The sequence below is a fragment of the Onychostoma macrolepis genome, chromosome 19 (assembly GCF_012432095.1).
Source record: "Onychostoma macrolepis isolate SWU-2019 chromosome 19, ASM1243209v1, whole genome shotgun sequence".
NCBI classification, from domain to species: Eukaryota; Metazoa; Chordata; class Actinopteri; order Cypriniformes; family Cyprinidae; genus Onychostoma; species Onychostoma macrolepis.
Window position 1 is genome coordinate 12,411,945 of NC_081173.1, and position 16,311 is coordinate 12,428,255.

At 37.8% G+C, this 16,311-nt stretch overlaps 1 protein-coding gene across 1 annotated transcript in view; it reads left to right on the forward strand.

The window, feature by feature from the left end:
• gabbr2 (gamma-aminobutyric acid (GABA) B receptor, 2) overlaps nucleotides 1-16,311 on the forward strand; it is a 221,288-nt gene that overhangs the window by 121,739 nt on the left and 83,238 nt on the right. Inside the window, exon 3 of the mRNA XM_058754343.1 lies at nucleotides 9,237-9,407. Within this exon, the coding sequence (XP_058610326.1) occupies nucleotides 9,237-9,407 (171 nt within the window). The remainder of the gene's footprint in view (nucleotides 1-9,236; nucleotides 9,408-16,311) is intronic.

A 16,311-nucleotide genomic window follows, 5' to 3' on the forward strand; every position in this document is an offset into this window, starting at 1 on the left:
CACGGTGAGAAAGCTAGTCCTCACACTGATCATGTGCTCTACAAGAAGTGAAGGGAATCTAATGCATTAGATGTCATTACACAGAGTTCACAGATCAGCTGGCTAGAATTCAGAGAGAAAGGTGCAGTTCAGGCTATTTAAAGGTAATTTTTTTGAATGTTAAAATCCTTTCCTGTTTTAAAATGCAGAGACGGCTGTAAGTAAGCCATGCGTGGGCTGAGTCTCCTGAAAGGTGCCACTGGGTGATTCTCATTTCTTAATTGTGCATCCTTGTTCCTTGTCTTCGTGTCTTAGCTGTTCCATCTTGAGAAGTTAGGGAAGTATGCAGGGATGAAGTGCGAGGAGGGAGGGATTGAAACAAGATGTATTTGTGATATTAGAGATGCACTGATATCCTGAAACATTAAGTTTTAAAGTCAGCATGAAATGGAAATTTTCTGAGTGCGTGTTATGGATCTTATTATGATTAATTCATCCATGCATACGTTTTTTTTTTTTTTTCGCTCATAATTTTTAATCAAAATGTTGACTTTCCAGTCAAATGGCATACTTTTCTCTGGTGATGTATTCTGGATTTTTCCAGTCATTTTATGCGTTTAAAACCTGGCCATTTCTTACAATCGACCTCAGGCTCTCATTCAGATCTGCCTCCATCCACTCAACAACCGATGGATAGAACTAAGTCCCTGCTATTTCACAATAAGTAAATATCTCTAGCTACGTCCATTACGTTGCAGCTTTAACCAAGTAAAGTTGCTCATACAGTAAGTGTTGGATCTTTTTCTTTGTTTGCTAGCAAATTTAGTCATCAGAACATAATGTACAGTATGAAAGATATATTAATTATATAAATATATAAAAATATATAAAATTCCTCTGCAAACTTGCTTTCTTCTCAGGCTTTGCATCCTTGTAGCATTTAGAGAATTGATAAATCTCTCATGATGCCGGACTTCGATTGATTTCCGGGGTCATGGGCTGAAGGACAAAGGAGCGAGAAACATGGAAGCATCAATTAGAATATTGAGAAACAATCACTGGGAAGCTTTCGAAACACTGATAGCACAACAATAGAATTAGTTTAACCAATGGTGTGAGTTTGGTTAAAACAGTTTTGCCAAGAGGTCAGAGTTTGGCTTGTAGATGCATAAACTACATAATTCGGTGGCAATATTTTCTGATCCATCAGTTTATTTTGAATATGAAGATTTTAAAAGCAAAATACAATGGCAGCCTCTCCCTTGTCTGGTTTCTTAAGTCCTCGTGGCTGTATTTGAGTGCATTATGCTCTGACTTTTCCCTTGTGAGGATGGAGCATTCAGCATGTAGGCTAGTCTCCACTAAACAAAGATTAGAGCAACCTCCAAGAGACCCCTTAATGCTCAGTGAGTCCCGTAGGTGCATTTGGATTTAGTGGCACTAGCATGATAAAAATCCTTAATTGGTAGCACTAATCTGTGTGTTTTGAACAACAAGCACTTCACTGAGCTGAGATGAGTGACGGGGTGACGTGGCATGACTCTTATTCTGGAGTTGGACATTGATGTGAAAGCAGGATTACACTCTGATAAAGGCTGTAAATCTGCTAATATTCTGCACAAGAACAAATTGCTTATTAGGTTTGTTAGATATTGAAGTCTTTGATCTCCCATTCGTTAGGGTTGATTTTTTTTTTAAACAAGCACATTCAAATTCACAGTTCATTCACTTTGGATTATACCATATATAGAAATGCATATAAACTATATAGAGGGGATTTTTCTCATTGCAGTCAAAAAATATGATGTCACAATTTATCAAAGATTTAAAACACAATACTTATTAAAAAATACATAAACTACCATTCACAAGTGGTTGGTAAGATTTTGTAATGTTTTTGTGCTCAAAAGTCTTTTGTGCTCACCAAGGCTGCATTTGAAGTGTTCAGATGCAAAAGCCTCTAAATTCCATCTGAAATTTTCTTCTAAAATGAGCATTGTTATCAGGCTGCTATGTTTATTTTCAGTAATTTTACTCTAATGGCAATATATAGGTCCTTTTCTATGCAATTAAAGTGAAATAACTGAACATAAATATAGGAGCCTGATAAAAATGAATTTTAGAAGAAAATTTTAGACGGCACTTAGAGGCTTTTGCATCTGAACTCTTCATTTGTTTGATCAAGAATACAGTAAAACATATTTTATTTTTAAAAAAGTAATCTATTCCTGAGACGCAAAGCTGAATTTTCAGCATCATTACTCCAGCCTACAGTGTCACATGATCCTTCAGAAATCGTTCTAATATGCTGATTTTGTGCTTAATATTAAACATAGTACTTTTTCAGAATTCCTTGAGGAACAAAGTAAAAAAAAAAAAAAAAAAAAATATATATATATATATATATATATATATATATATATATATATATTATTTGAAATCAATTTTTTCTAACATTACAAATGCCTTCAATGCCAATTTAATCTCAATTTAATGAATTCTTAATAAATAAAAGAATTTAAAAAAAAAATTTACTGACTTTAGACTTATGAACAGAAGTGGGATTCCTAATGTTGAATTGATTTACTTTTTGACATTCATTTCTGTCAAAAGTGGCACAATGTAGTATATAATAAAATAAAAAATAAAGAAAAAAATGAGTGTGAGAGTGACTAAATGATGGTAACATTTTAATTTTAAGGTCAACATCTCAAGTCTTTTTAATTGAATGTTCTAGCTTTGACAAGTTCAACAGGCGCAACATCTCTGAGATTGGCTTCTTCTTTCATGACTGTCAGTGAGGAAATGACTTTTTTGAGGAAGGTCTGAAAAGGCCAAAACCAGACCAATCTAGATAGTGTCTATCTGTGAGTTAATGCACACTTGCCTTCAAAGAGAATCACAGACTACTAATCTGTGTCATTATCAGGAATCATAATGTCTTATCTTTTCAGCACTGCAATTAACCCTACGTTGATTAATATCAATAACTCTCCAAGAGGACACAAAATCATTATATTAGATTACTTCAATCCCTTGCAATCCCCTTTCATTTGCTCATGCCCATGTTAGAAGGAAAAATGGATGTTCTGCTTGCCCTCCTTCCTCTTGAAACATACAGCAGGTGGTGTGATTATGCCAGCTGATGTCTGCTGTCAGCTATAGCTTTAGTTCACACATTTCCCGTATAATATAACAGTGAAAATAAATCCTAACCAAATCTGTCTGTTCCCTTGTCTAAATATTCACAGGTCTAAATGTTTCTAACAGGGTTTAATGGAATTCATCGAAATGTTAGACTGTTGTTATTCGCGAGTTCTCTGGCTGTCAGGGTGTGTACACACCAGCGCGCCATTGTGAGATCAGGGAAAGAATTAAGAGCCATTTTTTCTTCTCTGCATGACAAATTCAGCTTGCTTGTATCCATAAGGGGGTTCCACCATGGTAAATTTGTGAAAATGCGTCAAAATGATGTTCACTTCAAGGTGAAATGAGTGCCTGGATTAATCCCTTTGTACATACACATTATTATTTAAAAATCAAAATATCTTCTTTTATGTTTCAACGAAGAAGCAAAGTCATACAGGTTTGGCATGAGGGGGAATAAATTATGACAGAATTTTCAGGATTTTGGGGTGGACTGTTCCTTTAAGCATTGGCAAGTGTTTATTTGTGACATCAAGCAATTGCAAACAAAAGATTGAGGCAAAATAGTCACTTATGAGGGTCCATGATGATTAGGGTGTTGCCTATAGAGCTGGGTAGTAACTGATTAAATGTAATCTGTATAACGTAATCAAATTCCAAAAATTAAGCAGTTGTAATTCCCTTAACAAAAAGTAGTATACTTCAAGTTTATTTTATTAAGTATACTTAAGTAAAGTATATTTTAAGTATATTTTATGTAGTAAGTATACAAATATCAGTGTACTAGTAGTGTACTCTTAAGTGTACTATTTCAGTACTCCTTGGGACTAAATTGGCCCACTTTCTAGTATATAAAAGTATACAGGTGCATCTCAATCAATTAGAATGTCGTAGAAAAGTTCATTTATTTCAGTAATTCAACTCAAATTGTGAAACTTGTGTATTAAATAAATTCAGTGCACACATACTGAAGTAGTTTAAGTCTTTGGTTCTTTTAATTGTGATGATTTTGGCTAACATTTAACAAAAACCCACCAATTCACTATCTCAACAAATTAGAATATGGTGACATGCCAATCAGCTAATCAACTCAAAACACATGCAAAGGTTTCCTGAGCCTTCAAAATGGTCTCTCAGTTTGGTTCACTAGGCTACACAATCATGGGGAAGACTGCTGATCGGACAGTTGTCCAGAAGACAATCATTGACACCCTTCACAAGGAGGGTAAGCCACAAACATTCATTGCCAAAGAAGCTGGCTGTTCACAGAGTGCTGTATCCAAGCATGTTAACAGAAAGTTGAGTGGAAGGAAAAAGTGTGGAAGAAAAAGATGCACAACCAACCGAGAGAACCGCAGCCTTATGAGGACTGTCAAGCAAAATCGATTCAAGAATTTGGGTGAACTTCACAAGGAATGGACTGAGGCTGGGGTCAAGGCATCAAGAGCCACCACACACAGACGTGTCAAGGAATTTGGCTACAGTTGTTGTATTCCTCTTGTTAAGCCACTCCTGAACCACAGACAACGTCAGAGGCGTCTTACCTGGGCTAAGGAGAAGAAGAACTCTACTGTTGCCCAGTGGTCCAAAGTCCTCTTTTCAGATGAGAGCAAGTTTTGTATTTCATTTGGAAACCAAGGTCCTAGAGTCTGGAGGAAGGGTGGAGAAGCTCATAGCCCAAGTTGCTTGAAGTCCAGTGTTAAGTTTCCACAGTCTGTGATGATTTGGGGTGCAATGTCATCTGCTGGTGTTGGTCCATTGTGTTTTTTGAAAACCAATCACTGCACCCGTTTACCAAGAAATTTTGGAGCATGCTTCCTTCTGCTGACCAGCTTTTTAAAGATGCTGATTTCATTTTCCAGCAGGATTTGGCACCTTCCCACACTGCCAAAAGCACCAAAAGTTGGTTAAATGACCATGGTGTTGGTGTGCTTGACTGGCCAGCAAACTCACCAGACCTTACCACCTGAGAATCTATGGGGTATTGTCAAGAGGAAAATGAGAAACGAGAGACCAAAAAATGCAGATGAGCTGAAGGCCACTGTCAAAGAAACCTGGGCTTCCATACCACCTCAGCAGTGCCACAAACTGATCACCTCCATGCCACGCCGAATTAAGGCAGCAATTAAAGCAAAAGGAGCCCCTACCAAGTATTGAGTACATATACAGTAAATGAACATACTTTCCAGAAGGCCAACAATTAACTAAAAAAAAATTTTTTATTGGTCTTATGAAGTATTATAATTTGTTGAGATTGGTGGGTTTTTGTTAAATGTGAGCCTAAATCATCACAATTAAAAGAACCAAAGACTTAAACTACTTCAGTCTGTGTGCATGTAATTTATTTAATACACGAGTTTCACAATTTGAGTTGAATTACTGAAATAAATGAACTTTTCCACGACATTCTAATTTATTGAGATGCACCTGTATATTGGATCACTGTTACACCATAATATAGGATGCATATCACTCTGTCCCACGGGCAGCTTTGGGGCTCTCTGATCACTGTTTGGTTCATCTTATACCAACCTACAGGCAAAAACTGAAATCAGCTAAACCTGTAATAATAACTGTTAAAAGATGGACTAATGAAGCAGAGCGGGATTTACAAGCCTGTTTCGACCTCACTGATTGGACTGTTTTTGAAGCTGCTGCCAACGATCTGGACGAGCTCACAGGGACTGTAACTTCATATATTAGTTTCTGTGAGAATATGTGCATCCCCACCAGGACATTCTTATCATTCAATAATGATAAACCCTGCTTTACTGGGAAACTCAAACAGCTTCGTCATGCCAAAGAGGATGCTTACAGAAGTGGGGATAAAATCTTGTATAACCAGTCCAGGAACAGACTAACAAAGGAGATCAGTGTGGCTAAAAAGAACTACTCTGAAAAGCTGAAAAGAGAGCTTTCAGCCAACGATCCGGCATCAGTATGGACTGGTCTGAGGAACATCACCAAGTACAAGACACCAACCCTAGTCTGTGGAGAATCAACAACTGGCTGATGATCTGAATGTGTTTTACTGTCGATTTGAAAAGGCCAGTCTGACACCCAGCACCCGCTCTGATCTGCACTTCACACATTCACATACCGCCCCTGCAAGGACATGACTGGCCTACCTGAAGGACATGACTGGACCCTTGCTGGATCCTCTTCAGTTTGCCTACAGAGCAAGGATGACGCTGTCAATATGGGACTGCATTACATCCTGCAACACCTCGACAAACCTGGGAATTACGCAAGGATCCTATTTGTGGACTTCGGTTCGGCCTTCAATACCATCATGCCTGACCTTCTCTCAGACAAACTTACACAGCTCTCTGTGCCCACCTCCGTCTGTCAGTGGATCACCAGCTTCCTGACAGACAGGCAGCAGCTAGTGAGGCTGGGCAAACTCACATCCAGGACTCTCACCATCAGCACTGGCGCCCCTCAGGGCTGCATTCTCTCCCCACTGCTCTTCTCCCTCTACACCAATGACTGCACTTCAAAGGACCCCTCTGTCAAGCTCTGTCGAACGACACTACAGGAATCGGCCTCATCAAGGATGGAGATGAGTCTGCTTACAGACAGGAGGTTGAGCAGCTGGCTGTCTGGTGCAGTCACAACAACCTGGAGCTGAACACACTCAAAACAGTGGAGATGATCGTAGACTTCAGGAGGAACCCCCCTGCACTCCCCCCACTCACCATCATGGACAGCACTGTGGCTGCAGTAGAATCATTCAGATTCCTGGGAACAATCACATTGACTCTGTTGTGAAAAAGACCCAGCAGAGGCTGTATTTCCTCCTCCAGTTAAGGAAGTTCAACTTGCCACAGGAGCTGCTGAAACAGTTCTACTCTGCCATCATCGAGTCTGTCCTGTGTTCATCTATAACTGTTTGGTTTGGTTCAGCTACATCGGATAGTCAGGACTGCTGAGAGGATTATCGGTGCCCCTCTACCCAACCTCCAAGATCTTTATATCTCCAGAGTGAGGAAAAGGGCTAAGAAAGTCACTCTGGACCCCTCACACCCAGCTCACTCACTCTTTGAACTGTTGCCCTCTGGCCGGCGCTACAGATCACTGAGCACCAAAACAGCCAAACACAAGAACATTTTTTCCCCCAGGCCATATCCCACCTGAACAACACATAACACACCCCAGTACTGTACATCTGTAAATAACTCATCAAACCTTCATCTGTACATGGGACACATGCACATTCACAGTTCTGTCTATGGACATTTTTCTTTTCTGTATATTTTTATCTTGTATTACTATTGTTATTTATAATTTAAATAACATTTAAATTATTCTGTTCTCTTCATTATTAGTGTTTTTATTACCTTAATTATATGTTGTCTGCACTATGTTTGTACTTTCTTTTCTGGAAGCTCCTAACACCAAGACAAATTCCTTATGTGTGTAAGCACACTTGGCAATACAGCTCTTTCTGATTCTGATGTAGACCAGAGTTGAATAGAACGTGTCACGTTTTTATATTGAGGCTCTTCCTTATGCTCTGGAAATGCAGTTTACTCTGTTAATACTATATGTAAATTGCTGCTTAAATCACCTGCAAATTCAACAAGCCATCCATATAAATTTTCACAAAAACATCAACATCCAACTTGTGAAAGATTACATTTCCATTCACTATTCAGTTGAGATTTTTTTTTTTGCCTTGCAATAAAAATTTAATCGAATTGAATGTGCAGCCACGTAGCTGACAGACATTTTATGACTGTAAGCAAAGAGTGTGCTCCTTTAACAAGTATAAGACGGCTTTTGCTATTTGAACTCAAAGCATTTCCATATGTTTATCTCTGAGAGACTAACAACCCTCAGGATGTATTATAACCGGAGGAACATTTGTTAATCTACTGACGGGAGCACTGGCATAAAAATCATACCATGATGTTCCAGGCTTGTTTTTCGCTCCAGCTGAGGCTTAAAATGCTCAGCCTGGTGTTTGACAACATTAAAGAGGGCATGTTTTGAGCAAAAAAAGTCTTCAAAAGTGTGAAGCCTCTTTTAAACGGTCCCATTTTCAAAGCCTGAAAAGATATATACATGCTTAGCATGCAATATTTGAACAGTACATAGAAGCGTTTTTAAAAAATCTTATTAACATTTATGTTTCTTGAGGCAGAGGAGAGCTAGATGAAGCAGGACTCAACAATTAAGCAGTATAAGAGAGTTTCAGGCCATTCTGTTGGTCACATGTTCATAGGGGCCAATGATTTGCTGATTATGATTTTATGCCTTGCAAATGTAAACATTTGGTTTTCTGTGATGTTTTAGACATTCTTTTGCAAATTATGCATTTTGGGCAAAATTGGTACTTGTGTTTGTATTTGAGTACAGTGTATTCCATTTTTTTTAGGGTTTTTTTAAGGTTTAAATGTTCAATAAAAAAATTGGTTCCTATTAATACTGCTAAAATATTGAAAATAAATAAATAAAATGCACTGTATTATTATATAATAATATTTAATATTATATTTTTGTGTTGTGACCAGTGAAACCTGGAAAAGCAAATTCTTATTGTTGACCACTATGGAGAACAAACACACATTTTAATATTGCATAATGCATCTGAATACACACATACATCTTCAAGCTGATATGCTGAGGTTTACCATCAGTGCAAACGTTAATGGCTCCAATCAACACAGGCACTCACCAAAGGTGTGAGAGCTGGCTTTTTATAGAGATGTGTTAGTATGTTGATTCATTCACACCTACGCTGTAGGCTCCTGGAGTCCTGGCATACTGGCTATGGGTGGCCACTTGCCTTCGATCCAGCATGCTGCTCAAATAGCAAGTTGAAGATAAATACAATATCAGTCCAAACACCATAGTGCTGTATTAAACTTAAAAAGACATTATTTTAATATGGCTTCACAACATTCCTGCAATGCTGCACACCTTAGTCTATGATTATTTTATTTATTTAAGAGTTTTGGAGATTTTGGTCTTTCCTTATTCAAGCATATTAGAAGATATATGTATATACCTGTTAACTACAATACATAGAAAATAACCAAAACGGCCACTGAATTGATTTATCATAAAAGGAGTTTGGCTAACTGTACTTTCTTCTTATTTTACAGCTTTCTTTTGCGGCCACAACCCCTGTCCTGGCAGACAGGAAAAAGTATCCAAATTTCTTCAGGACCGTCCCATCAGACAATGCTGTGAACCCCGCTGTGGTGAAGTTTCTCAACTTTTACAATTGGAGCAGAGTGGGAACCCTGACCCAGGATGTCCAGCGCTTTTCTGAGGTATGTTGAGAAAAATAACTTGCCCTATTGATGAATGTATTTTGAATCAAGATATTGTGACTCAGTCCTTAAACTAATGTTAAGAAAATGTTTTAGAGGGTAGATATTATGTTTTCTGTCCTTATTTATTTGAAGGAATATTTCAGAATATTGAAACACTTGGAGTGGCAAATTAAATTTAGCTCAATGGAAATGAATGGTGCCAATCTGTAAACATTAAAATACTCAAGCACTATTATATACCTCATATACTCTTCATTAAGCTTTACTTCTATTGAACCTGGAATATTCCTTAAAAGGGGTCATGAACTGAGAAACCAAAATTTTGACATATAAGAGGTCATTGTACTATAAAAACATCCTGTAGTTTCAGAAACTTAACTTATCGTTAACTTGTCGTTACTCTAAAAACAGCTTATACTGAAGGCAGTCTGCCAAAACGACAGCTTTTGGAATGTTCTACTCTATGATGTAATAGTGTGGATAAGCACTGCCTTCGCAGAAGCAGATCAACGCCTGCTTTGACATCACTGCCTGTTTAGCCCTGCCCACTGTTTCGTGCATGAAGTGTTTGCGAGAGAGGCAAATGCGCAGGTCTATGCAAAAACCAAACGATAAAGATGGCAGTGAAGACAACAAGATGCTGTGCAGTGCCTAGTTGTGGAAAAACAGTGTTTGCATTGCCTTCTTTCTGATCCCAACATTAGGAAAGTGAATGAACTTTATGAAGATCCCGACCGCGTCAGTAAGACCTCGGCCTTTTGTTCACTTCATTTTACCGCAGATTCATTTATAAACAAGACACAATTTGACACAGGATTTTCAAAAAGTTTGAAACGAAAAGACAATGCTGTGCTGACTTTATTGAATCCGACAGTAATGTCACAACACACAAGTGTGAGTAACTGTTTTTATTTACGTGGTCACTATTGCTTTGTCTCTTCTTACATATCGTTTGATATGTATTGAATTATTTATGCGTTTTTGACCTAAATCACAGCTGCGTCCATCTATGAGGAATGCATGCTGTCAAACAACTATTAGCCAATCATAGCAATGGGTGTTTACTTCCAAGTCTACAATCTGCCACGCCTATTCAAACAGAGCGTCTGATGAGGGGGGTTAAAAACAGGACAGAAAATAGCCTATTACTTCTAAATTATGATGTTTTTGATGTAAAAATCTTGATAACATTATAAGTGGACCTCAGAGAACAGTACAAAGCAAAAAACAAAGGCAGTTCATGACTCCTATAACTGATTGCTTAATCGGGAAAATTAAGTATCGCAGTGTGAGATATTATCTTGCTCCGCATAACTAGCTTCACCTGCCTACCACTTTTTGGAAGAGTACTTCTCAGAAATATAAGGCCTATTGTTTTCTGTTTGAGTGTGGGTGTGTATCATTTTCCTTCTGTTTGTATTTCATATAAATAGACACAGTAAGATTCCCCTGTGGAATTCCTTTTCGATCTCATTTTAGTGACTGAGATAAAGATAGATTGAATTTATTAGTTGAGACATTTATATACAACACGATCAGGAATTGTGTCGTGTGTGTTTGTGTTGACTGTAAGCTTCTGGAAATTCCTTCCTCCAATGGGACACGTAGTTGAAAGCCTCCAGGGGTAGAGAGATATTAGCGTCTCTTTCTCACACAAGCGCTCCATAGTAACCGTTTTCTGCCAGAGTTCAAAGTATTCCTCAGGTGATAGATCTAAAACCTGGATCATCATTACAGATCCACCTAGCCATGGATCAGTGGGACTGCTAGTGCTAGCAAATCCTGCTGCTTTGAGATCTATAACGCTGACACTGCAGTTTTGTTGCTGATAGAAATGTGTGAAAAAGGCCTACAGTGAGCTATGTTTCAAGCTGAAATTAATTGTTCTTACTAGGTTAAAAAATCAATTGAATTTTGTTGTCAGTTCACAACAAGATATTAGATAGGCTAATCTTGCTGTGATGCTAGCTTACAAAAAATTACTTATCTTAAAAAACAAAACAAAAAAAACAATCAATTTGTATGTCAAAGCTGACATGTTGTGGTTGTGACATGGAAAACAGCAGGCGGATTATGGAAAGAGGATGTTCAAGGTGAAGGCTGACTTTGATTTTTACTAATTTTTTTAATATTTAGGCCTACATATCTAATAAAAAATGCAGGGGGAAAAATAAACATTAAATTACTGACTGAATTCTGTATGTTCTTCAATAAAAAAATAGTTATTGATTTTTAGTTATTAATTATTTATTTAAAAATTATTAATAGTTTGCGTAATTTAACATTTAAGTACAATTAGATTATTGTAATGAATATATATTTTTTTTCATTTAAAGGGATAGTTTACCCAAAAATGAAAATTACTCCATGATTTACTCACCCTCAAGCCATCCTAGATGTATATGACTTTCTTCTTTCAGATGAATACAATTGGAGTTATATTAAAAAATATCCTAGCTCTTCCAAGATTTATAATGGAAGTGAATGGGGGTCGAGATTTTGAACCCAAAAAGTGCATCCATCCATCATAAAATTACTCCACGCAGGTCCAGGGGGTTAATAAAGGCCTTCTGAAGTGAACTGATCCAAGAAAAATATCCATATTTTAAAACTTTATAAACTATAATCTCTAGCTTCCACTAACTGACGTAACCACGTTTACGAGAGAGTGGTCGTTTCAGTGGATGACGCAGATGTAGCGTAATCTACACAAACGCATCGCTTTGCTTCAGAAGGCCTTTATTACCCCCCGGAGCCGTGTGGAGCATTTTTATAATGGATGAATGCACTTTTTGGGTTCAAAATCTCGACCCCCATTCACTTCCATTATAAATCTTGGAAGAGCTAGGACATTTTTAATATAACTCCAATTGTATTCATCTGAAAGAAGAAAGTCATATACACCTTGGATGGCTTGAGGGTGAGTAGTAATTTTCATTTTTGGGTGAACCATCCCTTTAAAGTCATCCTGCAGCCCCCTTGGAAATTTGCTGAGATTAAAGCAGATCCTGAACTGCATTATAGTTCTGTGTGATTTTATTTACACTTTTATTTGCTAAAATACTGAAATGCACTGAGGGTGACAGGCAATATGTATTCATACATGCTGTAAATAAATTGCATTGTCACATTTTTATTTCATTTTAGGGGAAGCCAGCTTTCCCACACACTCCTAAAACAATTGCTGTTTATGTGATACCTTCTAAGAGAATTTGTTTTTATTAATCTCTTCCTTTTGTCAGCACATTGTGGTAAAGTTTAAAAGATACATATTTATGTTTTTCAAAACTTTAATATATATTTGAATCTACAGGAAGCATGTTATTGTTTGAGGCAACCCGGGCTCATTGGAAATATGTGCCTCTAAATATATTTCTGCAACACCATTATTTACATACCTTACTGCACATTTCGCGGCAGTTTCAAAGTGAAACGTCCAGTGAGTGGCGCTAAAATGCGGGTTCATTACATGACCCTGGCACGTTTTTGTTACGTTGATATAGGCATGTATTGCTGTGTTTGTATTACGTTGCTTCAGGTACCTATTGCGGTGGTTCAGAATTCAAAAATCCAAGGGGTGTCGCTAAAACTTAATGCTCTATCGTGTTGGAAATATCCCTAACACCAAACCCAACCCTAAACCTACCCGATAGTGTTAACAAATGCAAAACTGGTATAAAAACGCATTTGTTGATGCAGTTTTACGGGGTTCGTACCGGAGCTCTTCATCACTCAAGTGCAACGCCGTATCACGTGAGCTACCGAGTAAACCAACTGAGTTAGAAAACTTATGCATATGAACCTGGAAATTTGACAACACATTCAAAAGTATCAGTTTTCAAACCTTGCAGCATGTTAAAATTGTTTTGAAGTCATAACACAATATTCGAGTAATTATGCAAAAATTAGGCTTTATTGATCGAAACTGTGGACCTGAAAATCATACTTTGTGTGAAAAGGAATGAAAGTTGTCGGAGTTTTACTGCCTCTAGTGTTCATTTCAACTGGAAACTTCTGCGATTCATATGTGTAGGTACGTTTTTTCAGTTCTGCAGAAATGTATTTAGAGACACGTATTTTCAATGAGCCTATGTTGGTTTGAGGAAAGATGGAGAGTAAGTGGTAATGTCATGATTTTTATTTATAAAAAATATAAATATAAATATAAAAATATATATATATATAAAAAATGGCTAATTTGTATTTGCTAATTTGTAATAGAACATTTTAGTGACCGTATGATTAATTTAAAAAGTGAATATTTATTTTTTAAATGAATGGCAGGTAAAGTTGTGCTGTATGTCTAAAGATTCAGTGAATAAATAAATAAATAAAATAAATAAGCAAGCAAGCATTTGCACAGACACTGAATGGCTGAAGAGAGTTGTGCTTTTGCCTTTTGGGAGGTAAGGAGCTCCAGTGAGAGTTGTGGAAGGTGTAAATCCCTTTATCTTTGCCTCTGGATGGAGTTGCTGAACAGACACAGAGGAAGAGCCTGATCCCGTCATCAGCCTGCCTGAGGAGGGCACTGGAAGGCTGATTAGCATGCCGGTGTCACGCTCTCTCACCCTCAGCGGTGCCGTACCACAGGAGAGCTGCCCGCGCTGTGTGATCTGACATTTCAGGAGGAGGTGCATCTGTTGTGTCACACAAATTAGGAGGTGCGGCTGTAGAACCTCACTTGCTGGCCTTTTTTTGGACACTTGGGTTGACTGGGGGTTGCTGGTTTCCCTGAGAATTAATAATATTTTTGTCAAAAGTGCCTCAGTCTAATTGCATATATGGAAATCCTTCCTTTAATACTTAGAATAAACAAAGAGGTTTTCATATGTGTGTGTGTGTGTGTGTGTGTTGTGCGCATGAATGCTCTGGGTTTCTATCTCAGCCCTCATTCTGCTTGTTCCAGTGAAGTAATTTAGCACCTGTCCTGTCTGCTGCTTGATATCTGACACATTGCAGGAGGCTGTCAGTGTTTTGCCTGAGTGTCTATCAATAAGTGGATTAAGGGCTGTTCACACTCCAGCATGAATCACACTCCAGTATGCTGTTTTACAGATTAAGACCCAATCCCCTTTTTATGTGGTAAAAGATTAGATGACTTGGGCCCCGATGAGGAATTAAACCCATTTGTCAGGCCTCGCACTTTGAGTAGGATTGTGTGTTTGTGTGTTTGTATGTATCTACACATAAATTGCTGTGCATCTACAGTAGGTGTCTGTGAGGTGTCCAGCAGTCCAGCTCTCATATCTATATACTCGCTGTTACTCTATTTACGCTGACATAAGGTTGGGTTTGAGTCATTTATCAGAATAAATCATGAGTAAATAGATTTGACAGCTTTTTAATGTTCTACATAGAGGTGCACTGAATGCATTGCTTTTTGCATTAAATGCATGAATGTTATTTGAATGTGTGTCCTGTTAATATTATAGTCATATCTATTTATCTACAGTTTCTCCTCTGTATCTGTCTGTCTGTCTGTCTGTCCGTCCATCTGGAGTAGCAATAACAGCTAAAGGCTTCTTTATCTTATGTATAAAAATATGAAATAACGAAAAATGCTATTTTATAAATGCATTTACAGTATAATATGCATTTTTCACATTTACTTAATTTAAATGTTTAATAAAAAATAAATATTTGCATTGTAAAAAAAACATTAGGACCATTTACTGCAAACCTGAAATATATATATATTTTTTAAGAAGAAATGCATATTTCTTATCATAAAACAATTTTTCCTCCAATGAATGTTAGCCACAATTATTGGCACCCCTAGATATTCTTGTGTGTAAAATATCTCTGAAGTATATTCCCATTCATATTGTCTTGGGGTCAGAAACCTAAAAAAAATAAATAAATCAGACATCCCCTACATCACCACATGTTGTTCGGGAGGGTTTCAAGGAAAATTCTCTTATTCACTTATTTAGTGTTACACATTTAAACTTTGAAAAATAGGTTATGATATTACAGTTGTATTAATGTATATAAGTTAAGTGTGGTTTCATCCCTTTATCTGAAATTCTGAAAGCATTTAATTTTAAACATCCATCCAGGGTACAGCAGTAATTAAACGCAAATGTTTATATGGATATTTTGGTTTGTGTGATTGTCTCACTTGCGTCACAGACCAAAGGATCTTCATCTCTCTCACCGTCCTCTCTCCCTCTAAATGTGTGAAAACGAAGGGAGAAAGCGAGTGTTTAAAGCAGGTCACCATATGGTTTCTCTACTGTACATGCTCTGTCCTCTTTTACACCAAGGTGCTCCATTAGTGACCTATTGGACACTCTCCAGCAGCTTCAGTAATGGGGCTCTATTCAGGTGTGTATGTGTGTGTGTGTGTGTGTGTGTGTGTGTGTGTGTGTGTGCGCGTGTGTGTGTATAATGAAGTTTCTGCTTGTTTGATCACTGATTAAACATTCAAGCAACACAAGCACAATCGGCTGGCTCAGCCAAGCTAATTGCATTCCCTAAGGAGATGATCCAAGCACAAGTCATCCAATCCTCCTTTCACGGATCGGACCTCATGGGCAGTCCTATCTGTGCGCATCAGCTCGTGTGCGTGCGTTCGTTGGCCATTGTGTTGTGCTTTGTGCCTGTTCGCGTCTGTTTCAGTTTAAAGGCTCATTAAAAGCAGTGCTATAAATAGATGCATATGTCCCCTCAGCTGCAGCGGTGCATTAAACGCGTCGGCTTTCTCTCGCTCTTCGGCTGTGTTGTGTCTGACCTATCCTCATGCGTACGTTGCTCCTGGAGGACGTGGGAATCCCGATGCTACGGCACAATCCAGTATAGACTTGTCCACAGCTACATCAGGCTGAATGTGTCTTTTTCTCGCATCTGTCCCCCAGAACACAGGTGCATGAGGCTGCTGGGAATATTTCAATACAAAAAT